Source organism: Pteropus alecto, unplaced genomic scaffold (assembly GCF_000325575.1).
Source record: "Pteropus alecto unplaced genomic scaffold, ASM32557v1 scaffold35, whole genome shotgun sequence".
Classification (NCBI taxonomy): domain Eukaryota; kingdom Metazoa; phylum Chordata; class Mammalia; order Chiroptera; family Pteropodidae; genus Pteropus; species Pteropus alecto.
In genome coordinates, this window is record NW_006437828.1 from 12,655,597 (window position 1) to 12,672,177 (window position 16,581).

Sequence of the window (16,581 nt, forward strand, 5' to 3'; positions counted from 1 at the left end):
TCCTATGAGGGCAATTCAGCTAATAATGTGATGCTGTCATTAGATTTTTGTAAGTCTTTTCATGGAACTGAATTAAGCAATCCAAAGAAACCCTTTACAGGTGGAACCTCAATTTGGGGTTAGGAAGTATTTGTCAGTGATCAACAGTGACACTTGGTAGATGTCCCCTGCACATGAGGCCATCTTTAAAAGAGATTTCTTTTTGCCCTCGTCCCTTCCAGCCGAGGGAGCCTGCGGCGGAACCCTGCGGGGCACGAGCAGCACCATTTCCAGCCCTCACTTTCCCTCGGAGTACGAGAACAACGCGGACTGCACGTGGACCATCCTCGCCGAGCCCGGGGACACCATCGCGTTAGTCTTCACCGACTTTCAGCTGGAGGAGGGCTACGACTTCCTGGAGATCAGCGGCACGGAGGCGCCGTCCATTTGGTGAGTCCGGGGAGGAAACCCACTTTCTTCCCGTTTCCTGTGTACGCGGGGTGAAACCGCTTCCCTGAAGAGTCGGTGCTCAGCGCGGTGGTTCTTTCTTGGCCTTGCTGTCTGGCTGCTAAAAGGTCATCTGCACTGTGACTGACTTCAAAGTCTCTAAGCTAGCTTCGTGCTCACATTTGGAGCAGGGGGGACTTCTCTGTGCCCTGGCTGCTTCTTTGGAACTTAGTGGCCCACATCTAGGCTCTCATAAAGCCACAGGGAAGGTGGTAGCTAAGCGAGGTAAGTTTCGGATTGGGCCCGGAGTCGATTCAAAGACATCAGATGTTTTTAGACTGTGGACACTTTAAGATGTGGCGTTACCCACTGTTGATCTGCTCTCATTAGTCCGCGTACACATTATGTCGGCCGGCTGGCGAGCAGCACTCTGGCGTGTAGGCTCGTGATGCTAGTAGAGCCAGGAAAAAAAAAATGCTCATCAATTACAGTCGATTTAGGTTTATGATGTTGGTGTCCAGAAGACCGTCAGCTGCGTCTCTAAGCACAATTGGAAAAGGAGAATTCAAAGCATTGGAAAAGGAGAATTCAAAACATTGAAAGGCTTAAAGTCTATCATATCAAGTCATTTGCTGGAGATCGAACTGTTTTTTTTTTTAATTGTTTCATTGCTTAGAGTTTTCAAAACTGAGTCAGTTTCAGATCTTGAATATGTGTAGATCGAAATTTAGAAGGGACGCAGAGGGAAACTGACCGTCTGTGCAGTGATGGCAGAGAATGGGGAATAAGTGACCGCGAATATTTCTATGGGCTGAAGTTTGCATTTCAGTACAAAGACTAATAGATAAAGATATCAAACCTAAGGCATGTCACACATTAGAGCACCTGTTTTAAGCCAGTTATTGATATTCAATTTAATTTTCCAAGACTCAAGACTCAAAGCAGAAGGTTCATATTAATGGATAAATTATTTCCTTACATGACTTTTACTGGTTCTACTGTGCTTATGTTAAATGCTACCTCAGTTAAGAAAAAAAAAAAATGGCCACTATCTTCATAATCTTTGTTTTACATTTTATTCATATTGAATAATAGTTTTAGATTAGTCTGACTTACCTATTTATTTATTTTGTTAGACAATTTTATCTTTAAACATTCAAGAATTTATTGCTATTATCTATCTCGTTCTGTGTAATATAAAGTTAGTGGAAACAGATCGCGGACTGACAGCTGGATGTCTAAGATTCTACCCCCCATTCTGCCACAAGCCAACCTCGTGACCTTGGCAAATCCTTTAACTGGTTACATAAAACAGGGGCTGTGCTGCGTGAACTTTTTAATCAATTCATTAAACATCTGCTGAGCACCTGTTCTCTCTCAATCACCAAAAGAGATTCGGCAAGACCGCATTCTCTTAGTTTTAAAATCACACTTTCGGTTTCCAGAAAATCATCGCAGTGTAAAATACATGGTGTCCGGTTCTCAGAAAGTATACGATTAAGGGAAAAAAGACTTCATTTATGAGCGATTCTAGAGATAATTGGTATCGACTGTCTACCTCGCCGGTTAAGACGTCAGGTTGGGAGAGAGAGATGAGAAAGTGCTCCGTATTTGACAGTGATTTTAGAGTCCACGATCAGATCAGGACAGCTTTTGGGAACAAACTTACTTTACGTAAGAAAGAAAACGGTAAGGCGCACGTGTCCACATCTGAGTCTCCGATGTAAACGAAGGCTGTGAAACAGGCCGATGACGTCGCCGCGCAGCCCCGAGAAGGGCCCCCAGCGCTGGCCCACGCCGTCGGGGCCGCCACCAAGCGGGCGTGGCGTCCTCGGTTCCCTCTCTGCCCTGAGACGAGCGGCCAGCCGCGGCCACAGGCGGGGCTGGGCCTTGGTGGTGCCCGTTCTTTCCTCACGCCCACCGGTTCCCCTGGAGCCTTCCGTCTGCTCCTCCTCTCTCTGTGCTGTCCCCTGCCACGTGCCCCCGCGTGCTCGGAGAGCGCGTGCCGAGGGGTCGCGTGAGAGCGCGCGTCGCGTTCTGTCTGGAGCGTCGAGTGGGTCGTTCGCACCTGCGGGGCTGGCAGCTGGGGAAACGGACCCGTCTCCTTGGCGTCTGGGTCGGGCTCGGAGGTGCTTCTTGCCCCTCGAAATCAGCCCAGGCGTGTGCCGGGACACCGGGACTGGTGACCTGGGAGCACATTGGAGAGACCAGGGTGGCCATCGGGAAGGTCGCGGGCGCGGACGTTGACCCTGTGCCCTCTGGTCGGAGGGGCCGGCCTGCCTGCTGGCCGACACGCTGGCTCTTGGCAGGCGTTGTCAGCGGGACAGCCGCGCTCTGCGTGACTTGGTGTCCTGCTGGCTTGGAGCGAGAGCCCCACGGGTATAATCGGTACTATCTGCCCCGTATTGATGAAGACCCCGAGAGGCATAAAGGACAGGAGCAGGCGAAAATGAGACATCACGCGGCAGAGCTAGAGCTCACTGAGGTCTGTGCGTCCGCGTCACCCGTCCACCTTACTCTGCCGTCCTCACGGGACAGTCGGGGTCTGAGCTGAACGCCCGGCGGGGAGACCCCTCTCCTCGGCGTCGGGACTTCGGGTTGGATGCCAGAGCCTTGAGCAGGGGGCTCACGGGGGAGGCGGCTGACCGAAAGCCCATTTCTCCACGTGCTGCATCCACGGACGGTCAGGGAGGACAGCTCCTGCCGTGACCCCCGGCGCTTACCACAGTTGCAAAAATATCTCAGTATCCCGGCATGGCCATGGGACCACTTTTTAAATACAACTCTCACCTTCCGGTGACTCTTCCGTGGAGGCGTAGAAAGCACAGGAGCACATTCACAGTACGAAAGGGAATCGCTCCAGGTCCGCTTGAAAATGTATGCCAATGCGTAACGCGGCTTGTCTTACAAAGACTGTCATTTTAACATAATTTCAGAGTGAAAGTCTCTGAAATGGTTCCTGGCCCAAACTGGTACATTTAAAAGACTGACGCATCCCCGGACTGCAAGAAAAATCCTAAGCAGCGACGTAGGTGGCGGTGCCCGGGCTGGGCAGTGGCCGCTTGGAGAGCGGTGACGGCCGTGAGCAGAGTGAGTACACACACACACACACACACGTGTAATTTTCCAATAATCTGTTTTTAAAAGACAGAATATATAAGCAAGGGCACTCTGAGAAGAAGCTACTTGGAAAACTGTTAACAATAATAGGATTAGCCTTATTTTCATTTAATTTCGAGTGAAATTACCAACTCAGCTATGTTCTGTGTAAGGGTTGCCATGGCTACGGTAGAGGCAGCCTAAAAGTGGCGAATGATGTAATATGCCAAAATTATCCGTATATTAAATGTGGAGGGGTTTGTAATTTCAGCCTAATTGACTATATGTGCATCAGATGAGGCTGATTTTTTTTTTTTTTAACTAGTCAGATTCTAATTTTACACAGACTGGTTTTCTGTCAATACCCACATTAACAGAAAGCTGCCATTTCGAGTTCTCTGTGCAACACGGTCTAGTAATTATGATTTTTCTTGCAATTAAAAACACAGTTAATAGGGAAGCTGAGCAAGCTTTCTCTCTGAAGTGATTTGATGGCGTAGCATATGAATATGACTCATAACTCTGGAAATACCAAGAAGAAAGAGAATTGATTTTATTTCAGAGTTAAGCTACTATGGTTTCTAAATTAAGACATAGTGGTTAAAGGGATTGGGAATATATAGTTTTGACAGGAAACAATTAAGGGGGTATTTACGTTCTTTCATATAAGCGAGAATGAGTTATCTACCCCCTTCTGTGACAAGGTGTACACGTAGGGTACAAAAGCAACAAAGAACAAATGCCTTTAGAATGTGTCCCCAAACATACTTCAGAGTATCAATTCCTTAAAAACCTTCAAAGACTGAGCTTCGGGTCATGAAATAAAACCGAAAAGCCCGAGCCTGCCTTTCGAAGCCTGTCACTGCCGGGGACTAGCTCTCCACCCTGCCGCCACACTGAACGTGTCCCAGGCTTCACCCGAGCTCCCTTCGGACCCCTTGCATGCGCGTTCAGATAGGTGCCTCCACGTGCAAATCCCACATGACCCAATTTAATGTTGATTGAATTAAGATGGTGCTGAGGGTGACATACAGATGGCAGAGCACTTCAAGAAGTAATACACGTGGACCAAGGAGTTTGTATAATCTCCCTCCCAGACAGTCAGTGGTAACAAACGCGAGAAATCCTCTTGGCCGGTTTCGGTTAGATCTGCCTCATGATTCCAAGAAAAAGCCTGTCGCTTTGTGATTTTTATGAGGCTTTCGTTCAATCATTGACTAAGCAGCGTCCTTCTACCCCTCTGCCTGTCTGAACTGGGCAAGGTTACACTTGTGGGAGCAAAATAAGTTGGGGAGCTACACTTTATTTTGTTCCCATTAGACTGGCACAATTTCACTGCTCAATCAAGCTAATCAGTGACTCTCTGAAGCCAAAACAAAACTTCAAAGGAGGCGGGGAAGCTGAGTGAGCTTCAGAGAAGCCTTGAAGGGTCGATTAACACCCACGGTGTTTATGCAACTTGTCACTTAATTGGCAATTGACTTGGTGTATATTTAATTTCTAATGAGGAAGGATTATAGAGACACACACTCAGTAATAGGCTCCCTGAAATCAACTCTTCCGCTCGCCCCCCAAGGTACAAAGAAGGGGGTCCCGTCTCCTCCCCTCTTCATTCGATTGAACTGTTCATTTGGAAATCGTTTTAGAGAATTTGCAAAGCTAGCTCCGGGGGTTGCTTTAAAAGCCGCAACCCAGCTTTTCCTGACGTTTATCATCTTACGCGACCAGAGCGTAATTATGGAAACCCAGAAATTAGCCCGGGTCGGGGGAGACTGGCTACTGTGCAGGCCTGATCTGACTTTCCTGGCTGTCCTGCCGACACCCAGGCGCACAGTCGAGGCCACGTCACTCTGCCCATTACCGCCGACTAAAATAACTGGGTTTCTTTCTTTCGAGTTTCCCATTTTAAACTTAAATTTAATGATCATATGACACGAGCCTTTACAATGCATGCGTGTCTGTGATTTTTTTTTTTTTTTTAGGCGAGGCAACTCTTGGTTGACCTCACAGACTGCAAGGACCTTGTCGGCCAATCTCTTATTTTTTATTTTTGTACGCCTACAGCACCCGGTCTTCCTAGGTGGTCTCCCATCCAAGTACTAACCAGGCCCGACCCTGCTGAGCTTCCGAGATCAGACGGGATCGGGCTTGTCCAGGGTGGTGTGGCCATAGACCACAATTTTTATAGAAGCAAGTATAACATAAATAAGAAACAATATCACAAGAGTGCGTATGTGCATATGTGTATATAAATGTCTGTGTCGTGTTTGTTGGCGGGGGGGGGGGGTGGGGTGTGTGCGTGTGCATAGCCCGTTCCAAAAGCCCTCTTTTCATCAAAATACCGATTTCCAAAACTTTATTTGAATCATGTATTTTTTTAAAAAATCTATACTAAGTAATAATATTTACTGGCGATTGGTGATGTACCAGGCAAATATGAACAATAGCTGCTACCCGATCGTCCCCATTTTACAGATGACAAAAGCAGCCTCAGGGAAGTTCAATAACTTACCACACAGCCACCAGGCACAGCGGGAATATAAACGGAGACGGGCCCAGGCTGCGTTTCCCCCTTTATTAAAACAGGTCGAGGCGTTGTTTCTGTATCAGCTTTAAACTAGGAAGGTAGGACTAGTACGTGGCCCCGTAATGTCATCCTAGACTCACTCCCAGGATGCATGGGCCAGCGGGGCCGAGGGGCGCGTGGGGTGACTTCAAGTCTAAATTAGCCCTGTTACGGCCCGGTGTTGTTACCGTGAAATGCCCAGGTACAGTCTCCTTCTTTGTGTCATCAACTACGAAGCCAGGTGATAACCCCTAAAGGACTCCTTCATTACGATCACAGGGATTGGGAGGTTCCTAAAATGAGGCATAAATGGTGCATCTGAAGTCATCACGTAGACAGTTCCCGACGTGTACATGTTAAAGCTTCTATATACGGCTCTGCCCTTGTGGAACTAGAAGTAGGTGGGGAAAATATTGGCCAGCCCAGATCGCCCCAAACCCTGCCGTTACCTGTCCCCCCAAATACTCAGTAGGAAGGAGAGGGAAATTTCTCCAATGGCGACTCATGCTACGGACACTGATTTCCAAGGTGTGCACGACATTCTTTCACCCGCATCATCCGAACCACATTTATTTTACCGAAGCAGATCAGGTGTCCACCTCGCAATGCCGCAGTGAAACCAGCTCCCCCGGCTTCCCGCCTACCTCACGTGTGACTCTCCAAGGCTCTGTCTCCCTCCCGTTCCCAAATGCAACATCTGCAGTGGGTGCCACAGGAAAGTGCTGCGTGCCGGAATTTACCTTGACACTCAAAGCGGCAGGGCGTCGTGATGGCCGGCGGGACCCCGCGGCCGTATTTCAATCTCCCAGGCAATGACACCCCAGGGGGAGCTTCACCGCCGGTCTGCGTCCTTCCTCACACAGGTGACGGGTCATCGCTTGACGCCGTGGCACCATCTCACTGCTGGGAACTGAACCTCGCTTTCGTCCTAGATCTACCTTGCGTTTGGGGCCGATATCAATACCCAGAAATCCAAACGTATATGACAGATGAAGTTAAAAACAATTTTAATTAATAAATATTCTGCACATCGGAAATTTATATAATTTATTTAACGGTGGTAGCTCTGTAATGTTGCTCTAGGACTACATGTGCAAAAGGGCCAGACTCACGAGTAACAAACGAGAGAAAAATAAAACATTCCTGGTGTCTAAGATGGAACCAGGGACTGCAATGAGCCTGGAGAGTTCTAGAAAGAGTCCCACGGTCCTGGTGGGAGCCACATCCCAGAAACCACAGCTCTGCGGTGACGTTTCTCTCGTCAGGTGACCTACCCATCGCTTGTCCTCGTTTTATTAAAAAAGACATTCCCTGTAAATTATTTATGTTGCAGGCAATAAGAAAAATGTCCCCTTTGGGGATTTTAATTCATTTCACAAAATATGAAATACTTGGATTTTTTTTTTTTTTTTGTGGTCATACTATCATACTGCTCTTTTTTGTAAGAGTTTTTTTGTCCAGGGAACAACTATGAAAAAAATCACAGTTAAACTTACTTTCAAATAAATTTGCCTTTTAAAAATGTATTACATTTTAAAGGGGCCATTATGCCAACTCTATCGTAGTCATTTTCAAATAATGGTTGCAAATTTTCATTTATTCCCAAGTAAGCCAGTTTGCACATCATGGTGTTTCAATTGTACGTTCATTTAAAGTTTCTCTCAAAACTCTAAATACCCAATTTTTCTCTTTCTTCTTAAAGTTTGCACAATTTCATGGCAGAATGGTTAAGAGAATAAGGGAATTTTGCGTGGTCCAGTGCCTGCCCAGCGGATGCGACAATTTGTTTCTCAGTCCGCCCCGTTGCTGCAGGCTGGACGCGTCCTCCACGGAGCGCAGAACACAAACATTAGCGCTACCAACTTTTGAGTTTAATACATAAAAAAGCTGCGGTTGTTCTGATGTGAAACCCTTTAGGGAACTATGGTGTCATTTCTTAGTAAATATATGTACCTTGGAGGCTTCGCCTGTGAATGTTGGAATAGCAGGAGCCTGAGGGGCTCCCGATGCTGTGCTTGACTATGTGGGTAGGAAAACTGCATCCTAAAAATATCCAGGGCCCGGTGCTAAGTCTACGGCCAGCTGGGAGCAAAGCCGGTGCTCGACTGGCGTCGGAGCTGGACGCGCCTCGCTGTGCAGCTGTCCGCGCGGGTGGCGCTGGGCGGTGCCCCGTGCTCCTCTCTCGCTTCCGTTATCCGGCAGCGCAGGACAGTCGCCAAGCCCTGGCTTCTGGTTCAGACCTCGGCGTGCATCAGGCTGGGCTCTCGAGTCAGTTCTGCAGCCTGTGAGCTGACGACCTGGGCTAGGTTGGGTGGCCCCGAGTCCCAGCTGCCTGCCTGTGAGAGGCGGTGGTCGCTAAGAGGCAGCGGGAGACGTGAGAAAGGTGGCCGGAGAGGGACGCGGGGCAGCCATCGGCACACGGCCTGCTGCCGACAGCGGTTTCTGGAACTAGCTACACGCTGACGGGGCTGAGAAACCGCCATAGCGATCTGGAATTTCTACCTTGAAACACAATCATCATCTTTGAAGCAAAAAAAAAAAATTTAAAAACACAGTTGTGTTTTTAACTTGTGTTTATGTTAAAAGGCTGTTTTCAGCCAATGACCTTTAATTATTTCCATTATAACAGCAGCATTCCTTCTATGCTGAACTTTTAAAACCCGTGTCTTATCTTTGCTATGAACCTCTGTGAAAATAAAGCCACTAAAAATATCGCCGTAAATGAAAAGTCGAAATCACGGTGCCGACCCCTATGTGTTTTCTGGTCACCTGTTCGACTGGAGCAAATCATTTCTCAGGTTCAGGGATAATGCTGTATATACCATTCAATTTCTTGAAAATCCAGCGCTATACGTGCCCAGATCACATGAAGAGAAGTATTCAACTTAGTGTTAAAATGTGAGACTAAAATTTATTCCAAAGTTTGTATGTATCTATCCAGCAAAAGCTTTTGGATGTGCACGGCCTGCCGGACGCTGTGACAGGAGCTAGTCCAGCGCTTCTGGAAGGTCAGGCGCATGTAAGGACCATGTGGGTCTTCTTCAGATGCACGGCGACTCGGCAGGTCCTGGTGGGGCCTGAGACACTGCGTTTCTAGCAGCTCCCAGGCGGTGTTGAGGCCGCTGGCCTGTGGCCCAGACCGACTAGTGTGGGTCTAGAGTACCTGAGGGTGTGGAGGTAGTTGGCGGAATAATGCGACAATTGAAGTAGTTCATTAAATTGCAAGTGTGCAACGCGGCCCTCTTAGCCACGCTGGATCTAGCAGCTCGGAACCCACTCACCTCCCCTCTGAGAGTCCAGCCAGCGGCCAGCCTGTCCCCCGCCCAGCCCCAGGCTCTAGCTCTCTGGTTTCATGAGATTGGCTTTATCATGATCATCATTTAATGTCGATTAAAATGTAAGCGACATATACAGTGTTCGGCTTTCTCTTTCTGGCTTATTTCACTTAGCATAATGGCCTCGACGTCCATCCATGTTTTTGCAAATGGCACACAACACATTCAGTTCACAGCTGGACTCTCCTACCTACAAAAAAACCAACAACAAAAAACGCAGAACGGAGTGCATAATCTCAGAATTCCGTTGACCACTCTGGTTTAGCCGAGCATCCATCATGGGTCGGAACCGCATGAGCAAGAGGAAAAGGGACAAATAAGAAAGAAAAGAAATGAAAAAGGCAAACATGGATTTGACCTTTGGCAGGTTTTATCCTAAAATAGCGGTATAATTTATTCCAAGATAATGTGACAATCACCCCAGCGACTGCATCCGCATTTTATCGAACAGAGCCCAGGTATGCCGCTAGAAGAGATGAAAACTTAGGCTGCCTTGTTTTAGGAGACGGGCATCCGGCAATTTATTTCAAAACCAGATAGCTGTTTTTTGAGAAGGGAGTTCATGGCCAGTTATTTGTGACAGGTTTATCATGAGCTTCACACTGTACATTATTCATTTAATCTCTGTACCATCTACCATTGGCCCAAACTTCTCAGATATTAAACTGAAGGTTTTGGAAGTAATGTAAAAGGTCATTTCGCCTACGTGAAAATGATTGACCTCTACATGAAAATGATACAGAGTTAGGATGCAAATGATGAAGTGAGAAAAATACCACATCATATAAAATATGAATTTGAAGATTAGCATTCCTTATATGTAAAGAGTTTCCACAAATCAATAAGCTAAGGACTAAGAAAAATTAAAATCAGACACTCAGAGGAAGGATGTTTTGTAAGGTTTTATAAAACATCAAAAGACATTCATCTCATTAGTAATTAAGGAAAATGCAAGATGTAAGCGGTGAGACATGATTTTTTTTTTTGACCCATTATTTCAGAAAAAGTAATATATCAACTGGAGGGAGTGTTTTTCAAACCACTAGTAGGAGCTTAAATTGGTGCTGCTGTTTAGAGGGTCATTTATTATCAAGTGTTAAAATATCTGTTCCCTATTTTCCATTAATTTAGTTCCTTGGTTTTCATTCTAGAAAACTATTTGCCCATTTGCACAGAAAGCAAATATAAGAATGTTCAGTGAAGCATCATTTGCTATTATAAAAAAATTTGAAACATTCTAAATGTTTAATAATAAGATGATTGTTACGTAAGTGTTATTATATCTATGTCACAGAAAACTACAAATTAGTACAAAGACTAATATAGATTTATATAGATTGAAATTATATAGATTGAAAAATTCATGTTTAATAAAAAATTGATTAAAATTCGAAGCAATATTTTACATTTAATAGATCCATATAAAGCTATATACATGCATTAAAAAGTAAAAATGCTAGAATGCCAAGCACTGATGGTAAAAGAATTATAGTAATAAAGAAAGTAATTATATTGGTAATGTTTCTTTTTTCTTTTATAATAATGCAACCCTCCATTACTCTAATGATTTAAATTAATATGTAAACATATGGCTAAAGAACAGTAAATGGATATTAAAAGGGTTTACAGGTGACTTACAGTTTAAATAATGGTAAACATCCTGCTAATAGGTAATACAAATTAAATATACATGGTTTTTGAGTATTATAGATGAAATAGTATCTATTATCATTTGTTTTTGCTTTAACTTATTTTAAATTATTTTAATGACTAAAGTTGATTTATTTTAATTTTTACATATACGTATATAATTTACACATACATGTTAGGTTAGGTTTCAAGTAAAGGATGCTCTCTCATTGGTGAGAACTGATACGGACTTTCTGGAGTGTAATTTGGCAGCGCCGAGGAAAATTCAAATTTTCCTTATGCATTTGCCCAGTAACTACAGCTCTAAGAATTTACCATACTGAGACGCTTGCAGACATGCAAAGTCATGTGTGCATGGCCGTTCACTGAAGCATTCTTTCACGTGGGCGAAATTACCTTTTACGTTATTACTTCCAAAACCTTCAGTTTAATATCTGAGAAGTTTGGGCCAATGGTAGATGGTACAGAGATTAAATGGTAGCCCTGGCTTGCTGGGTGGACTGGAGAAAGGGTGGAGACAAGGAATGTTATAAACGATCATAAATGTCTCTGAGTGAGACACGTGGGCTGTGTGAGACCGTGTGACCACGGGAGACGGGGTGGGGACGGTGCCAGCCCTGGACTTGGCAACCGGCTCTGTATGATATTTCAGTGTCAACTTAAACTTAGAGCTTGTTAAAAGTTTAAATGTCTGGGTCTTGTGGCTGCAAAGTTTGATGGGGGTTGTCCGGCCGTGTTTGGGGCTCTCCACTTGAATCAGAAATCTGGAAGAGTTTTAACTGAACTTTTCGAAGCGTGAGGTGAATATGGGGAAACGTGAGAATAGGGGGTGTCCCCAGGCTGTTTGCTGCCCTTCTGCTTGCTACAGACCCTCGTCCCCCAGCACCCCCGAGACCCTGCATGGTCTAAAGTGGAAAGGCTCTCAGAAGGTCTTCTAAGGCGGGTGGTCCCAAATCAGCCGAGAGACTCGACTCATCTCAGCCTGTAGCTCTCAGCCGCGGGGGTCTTGATTGAGGGCAGGCTCTTGCTATAAGGAAATAGGAAAAGAATCAGAAGCTTGAGACACAGTGAAGAGCTGGGGGTTGGCGGAGAGGGGCTCTGCCTTAATCCGGAGTAAGAGTATAACAGGAAACCGGTAGGCCAGAATCAGTAAAAAGAAGGGATCTTCTAGTTTATGCAAAAGAATTAGGAATATTCCAACCAAGAGTGTGATCGACTGGAAGAGAAAAAGTATTCAGTGGCCAGAGAGACCCAGGGTAAAAGCTCAACACCGACGAATTCGCTTAATTCTCAGAGCATCGGAGGCTGGAAAGGGGCCAGCGCCCAAGGTGGGAGGACCGTTAGTGTTCAAGAGAACAGTCGAGTTAGTAAAATTGTGCGCACACTTTCTTTAACGGTTCACACCATCGTAATGGGTAGTTTTTAAGCAGTGATTTCCGTCAAAAGTGTGTATGTGCGTGCGGGCACGTGTGTGTGTCAGACTAGACAGGAGGTCGGTATGTATTTGTTTACTATCTTCCAAAACTAAAAATAAGCATAATATATTACCCTAATAAAGGGAAACAGATATGCCTGCTTAAAAATATTCTTTACCCTCAGCGACATGCCTTGTACACGGGAGGAGAATGTCTTAAAGCGGGACACGGGGCGGTAATTTATAACACATCGTTGCTTCTTCGGTACCTTCTCATTTTCTGCCGGCTGGGAGGGGGCTGGGGAGGCTCCGTTTCCATCCGTCCTCGTATCCCGAAGTTCGGAAGGGCACACGTGCTACGGCGTCATTGCTCAGGACGAGGCGCGCCGAAGCGGCATCAGAGCGTGACGTCGGCTCGCCGAGGGCGTGCACGCAGACGGCGAGAGCTGGCCGGGCTCCCGGGACCAGCGGTCACTCCCGTGTCTGGATGATTCTTCCTCACGCGTCACCGCCACATTCTAATTCGTGGTATTTCTGTAACTTGTTTAACATGAATCGAACTCAGACCTGAAGTACGAGTGTTGATTTTCCAAACGCCGACCCGTGCCCCCTCGTCCTTCTGGCTGTGCACCCCAATGCACCTGCACAGGTATGCTTGTGTACATGAATACGCGTGGGCCAGGCGCTGGATGCCAAGCCCAGAAAACATGTTGGTTTTTTGAGAAAAGATTGACAGCTTGTTCGAATATGACTCTAGCTATAATGTGTCTTCCTCTGAATGAAAAATCAAAATATCGTACTTGTCTATATATTTTTCCTTAACGTACCTAGGTGAAAAATCAGAATATTACACCTGCGTGCGCTGCGATTCGCACTGGCCTAGTGAGTCGCCACAGAACGCCGGAGTCCATCGTAGACGCTCATAGTCACGTTTCTCTTTATCCGGCTTCACCATTATAACCAGAGGCCCTGGCTGTGGTGAAGTCACGTCCTCCCCACCTCCGGCTGTAATGAGGAGACCTGCCGTCCCTGCTGCCGACGTGGCCCCCACTGTCTCCCCTTCCTCTGCCATCAGCTGGCCCCTCGCCCGGCTGTCCCCATGTGCGCCTGGCTGTCTCTCTGTCTCCTGATCTCCTGGGACACTGCGGCGCCCGGCTCCCACGTGCGCCCGGCTGTCCCCACGTGCGCCCGGCTGTCCCCATGTGCGCCCGGCTGTCCCCACGTGCGCCCGGCTGTCTCTCTGTCTCCTGATCTCCTGGGACACTGCAGTCTCGCGGTCCTGGACAGCACCAGAGCCCATGGAGCTTAGAGTGGTCTCTTTGTGAGGCAGAGCTTCTTAGTGAGAGGCGGACTTCTGAGCGATACACCAGATCTAAATAATACACAGGTAACTTGTGTTGAATGAGCCTCTCCCCTCAGAGGATTGAAAATAGTAATAACAACGGAAGTTAAGATCTGAGATCTGTGCATCAAGCACTGTCATGATCGCCATAAAGTAGCTCATTTAATTCCACCGTCTACCCTGGTGTTTGTACAATTATTACCCCCATTTTGCAGAAGAGAAAACTAGGAAAGATCACATAGACCGCCCCACCTCGCGCAGCTTACACATGCAGAGCCAGGGTTTAGCTCTCGGCCCCCCGACTTCAGCAGAGCATGCGGGGAATCCTAACCAGTTTTAGGTCGGAGGTGTTGGTAGTGAGTGGGCTTCTGCCCGCTGCCCCGCCGGGTGCTTGCGGCTTCCCCGCTGGCCTGGGCCAGGAGCCGCGTGGTGGCTGGACCAGAGGTGGCACCATCGGTCCGCTACGCAGTATGTGACTGTGCAGACCACCAGACAGTCTTCCTCAGGGACCCTCAGAATCCGAAAGAATCTACGACGAGAGAGAGCATCGAAAGGCATTTCGAGGGAGGGCTTTGCTGGTCTAGTTTATCAAATTTAAAATGGACCGTTTTAGTCACGTGTTGTGGAAAGTCGTTTTGAAAGATGTGGGGAGAGCGAGCGCGTTCGCTTTGCCAGAGGAAACTCCGTGGGTCCCAGATCCTTGCCGGCTGCGTGACCAGCGGGACGTCACCGCGGCCGTCTGTGCGGCCACCTCCTGGCGCACGGCTCGCCCTCCACAAACCACGTCTCAGAAAGGCTTTATCACGCGCGGAGCAGTGAAACCAATTTTATATTTAAAAAAAAAAATGCAGGAAGGAGAAAACAGAGCAAAGTAACCCAGTGGGAATAGCGAGTGTTGTCTGGAGGGCGGGGCGTGTAGGGGCGTCTGGGAGAGTCGAGCGGGAACCCCGCACGTCCCCTCCCAGTGTCCATGCCGCGCTGGTGGCCGTGCCGCCCGCCCGGACCAGAGTCACGTCGGCAGAGGGCACGGCCTCTCGGGGACGGTCCCCGTCCGCCAGGCTGCCGCGGGGCTGCCCAGTGTGGACGGCAGCTGGAGAGCAGCCTGCGTCACGAGACGCTTTCCCACGCCGTCAGACCGCGCGGCCGCTGGCGACAAAGTCCCGTGGGCCGCGTGGCTGGTTCGCTGCAGAAATTTACTTCTCCTGGCTCTGGGGATGGGAGTCCGAGGTTGAGGGGCCGACCGCGCCCTTCCTGGGGGCTCGACTCTGTGTCCTCACGTTGGGGGGAAGAGGGGTCTAGTCTCGTCCTCCTCTTGCAGGACACGGACCCACCACGCAGCTCCGCCCCTCGTCACCGCAGCCTCCACCCCCTAACGTCACCGCACTGGGCACGAGGCTTCGCCGTGCGTTTCGGGGACACGTTTCGCCCCACAGCACGTCCCGTAGGTTAAACGCGCACCTGCTGCCCCCGCGCCCCGTCCTCTCCGTCCACTCAGCCCCGCGGCGGCGCCGACGCCTCCTGACGTGTCATCACGAGCTCTGTCACATCCTGTCGTAGCGATCGAGACGGAGCGACACCGGCCTGGCACCTCTGACGCAGCTCGCGAAACAGATCAGAGCGGATCGCCATCTGCCCCAGGAACGAGGCCGCCGGAGTCCCCAACCCGAAACGGGAGGCGAACGACGTGGCGCCCGTGTCCGCACACGCTCGCGTCTGACCGGGCGACAGAACGGACAAGGGACGGAGGCGCCGTGGGCGAGGGGTGGCACGGGGACCATCCAGCGTCACCGCGCTCAGATTCCGCCGTGTGTGTCCGCAGGAGACCCCCTGTGGCCCCGGAGTTACGGGGCCTCGTCCTTCCTCCCAGGTTCTAATTGTCGCAAAGCACAGACTTCTAGGCGGCCGGGCGGCGGCTGGCGGTCAGACGCGCGCGTTATGACACGGGTCCCCTGCCCACTGGCTGGGGCCGCGCTGTGCTCCTTTCTGTAAGCTGCTGGGCGCGCGGGGAGCTGGGGGGCGCAGGCTAGACCCCCGCAGACGGCAGCTGCCTCCCGAAAGCGGGGCTGCTCCCCTTACAAGCACCAGCTCCGGATGCACGCGCGTGACATGCTGGGGACACAGCTCTGCCACCCCAGTCGGGGTGTTCAATTAGTGGTGATTACAGCCCAGCTGGGCAAGCGCAATTTCGATGGCCCTGCGCGGACGGGTGTGAGCAACGCAGGAGCCACGTGCCTGTCAAATCGCTTCCGCAGAAACAGGCCTCGACCTGTTCATTAGCCCCGGAAGGACCTGCGTCGCTCACGCGCTTGGCCGGCACGCACGTGTGTGCTCCATGCCACACCGGATGGGGGACCGGGACATTTAAAATTACAGGCGCGTTCGTGGACTCCTTGCGATGATGCCTTCATTGGTAGGTAGATTCCGAATGTGCGAGTAGAAGGGATATGAGGTGAATAAATCTGTGAACGATGAATATTTTATAAAGGAGAGCGAGAAGTTATCGGGGCTTAGGGGAAAAAGGGGCCGAAGTAAAGAGAGACATGCGTCCACGGTGGGGTCGCAGGGGCCGGGAGGTTATGGGGGGGCCCGAAGCTTCTCACGCTGGGTGACGGCCCCCCTGAGTGGGACCCGGAGTCCCTGCGGGCTCTGTCCCAGGGGGCAGTAACAGCTATGCTGTGGACCAGCCGTTTCTTCTCTAGAGAGGAAGCTCTTCTTGAGGGCGGCCCTGCCATCCATTTCGCTATCAACA

General features: G+C 49.0%; 1 protein-coding gene and 1 non-coding gene across 2 annotated transcripts in view; one reads left to right on the forward strand and one right to left on the reverse strand.

Moving 5' to 3' along the window:
* Positions 1-16,581, forward strand: part of CSMD1 (CUB and Sushi multiple domains 1) — a 1,232,804-nt gene that overhangs the window by 620,648 nt on the left and 595,575 nt on the right. The window contains exon 8 of the mRNA XM_015591800.1: positions 222-429. Coding sequence (XP_015447286.1) covers positions 222-429 — 208 coding nt within the window. The remainder of the gene's footprint in view (positions 1-221; positions 430-16,581) is intronic.
* On the reverse strand, positions 5,581-5,699 carry LOC112482198. The gene has a single exon (XR_003047234.1). It is a non-coding gene; the product is annotated as a 5S ribosomal RNA (ribosomal RNA).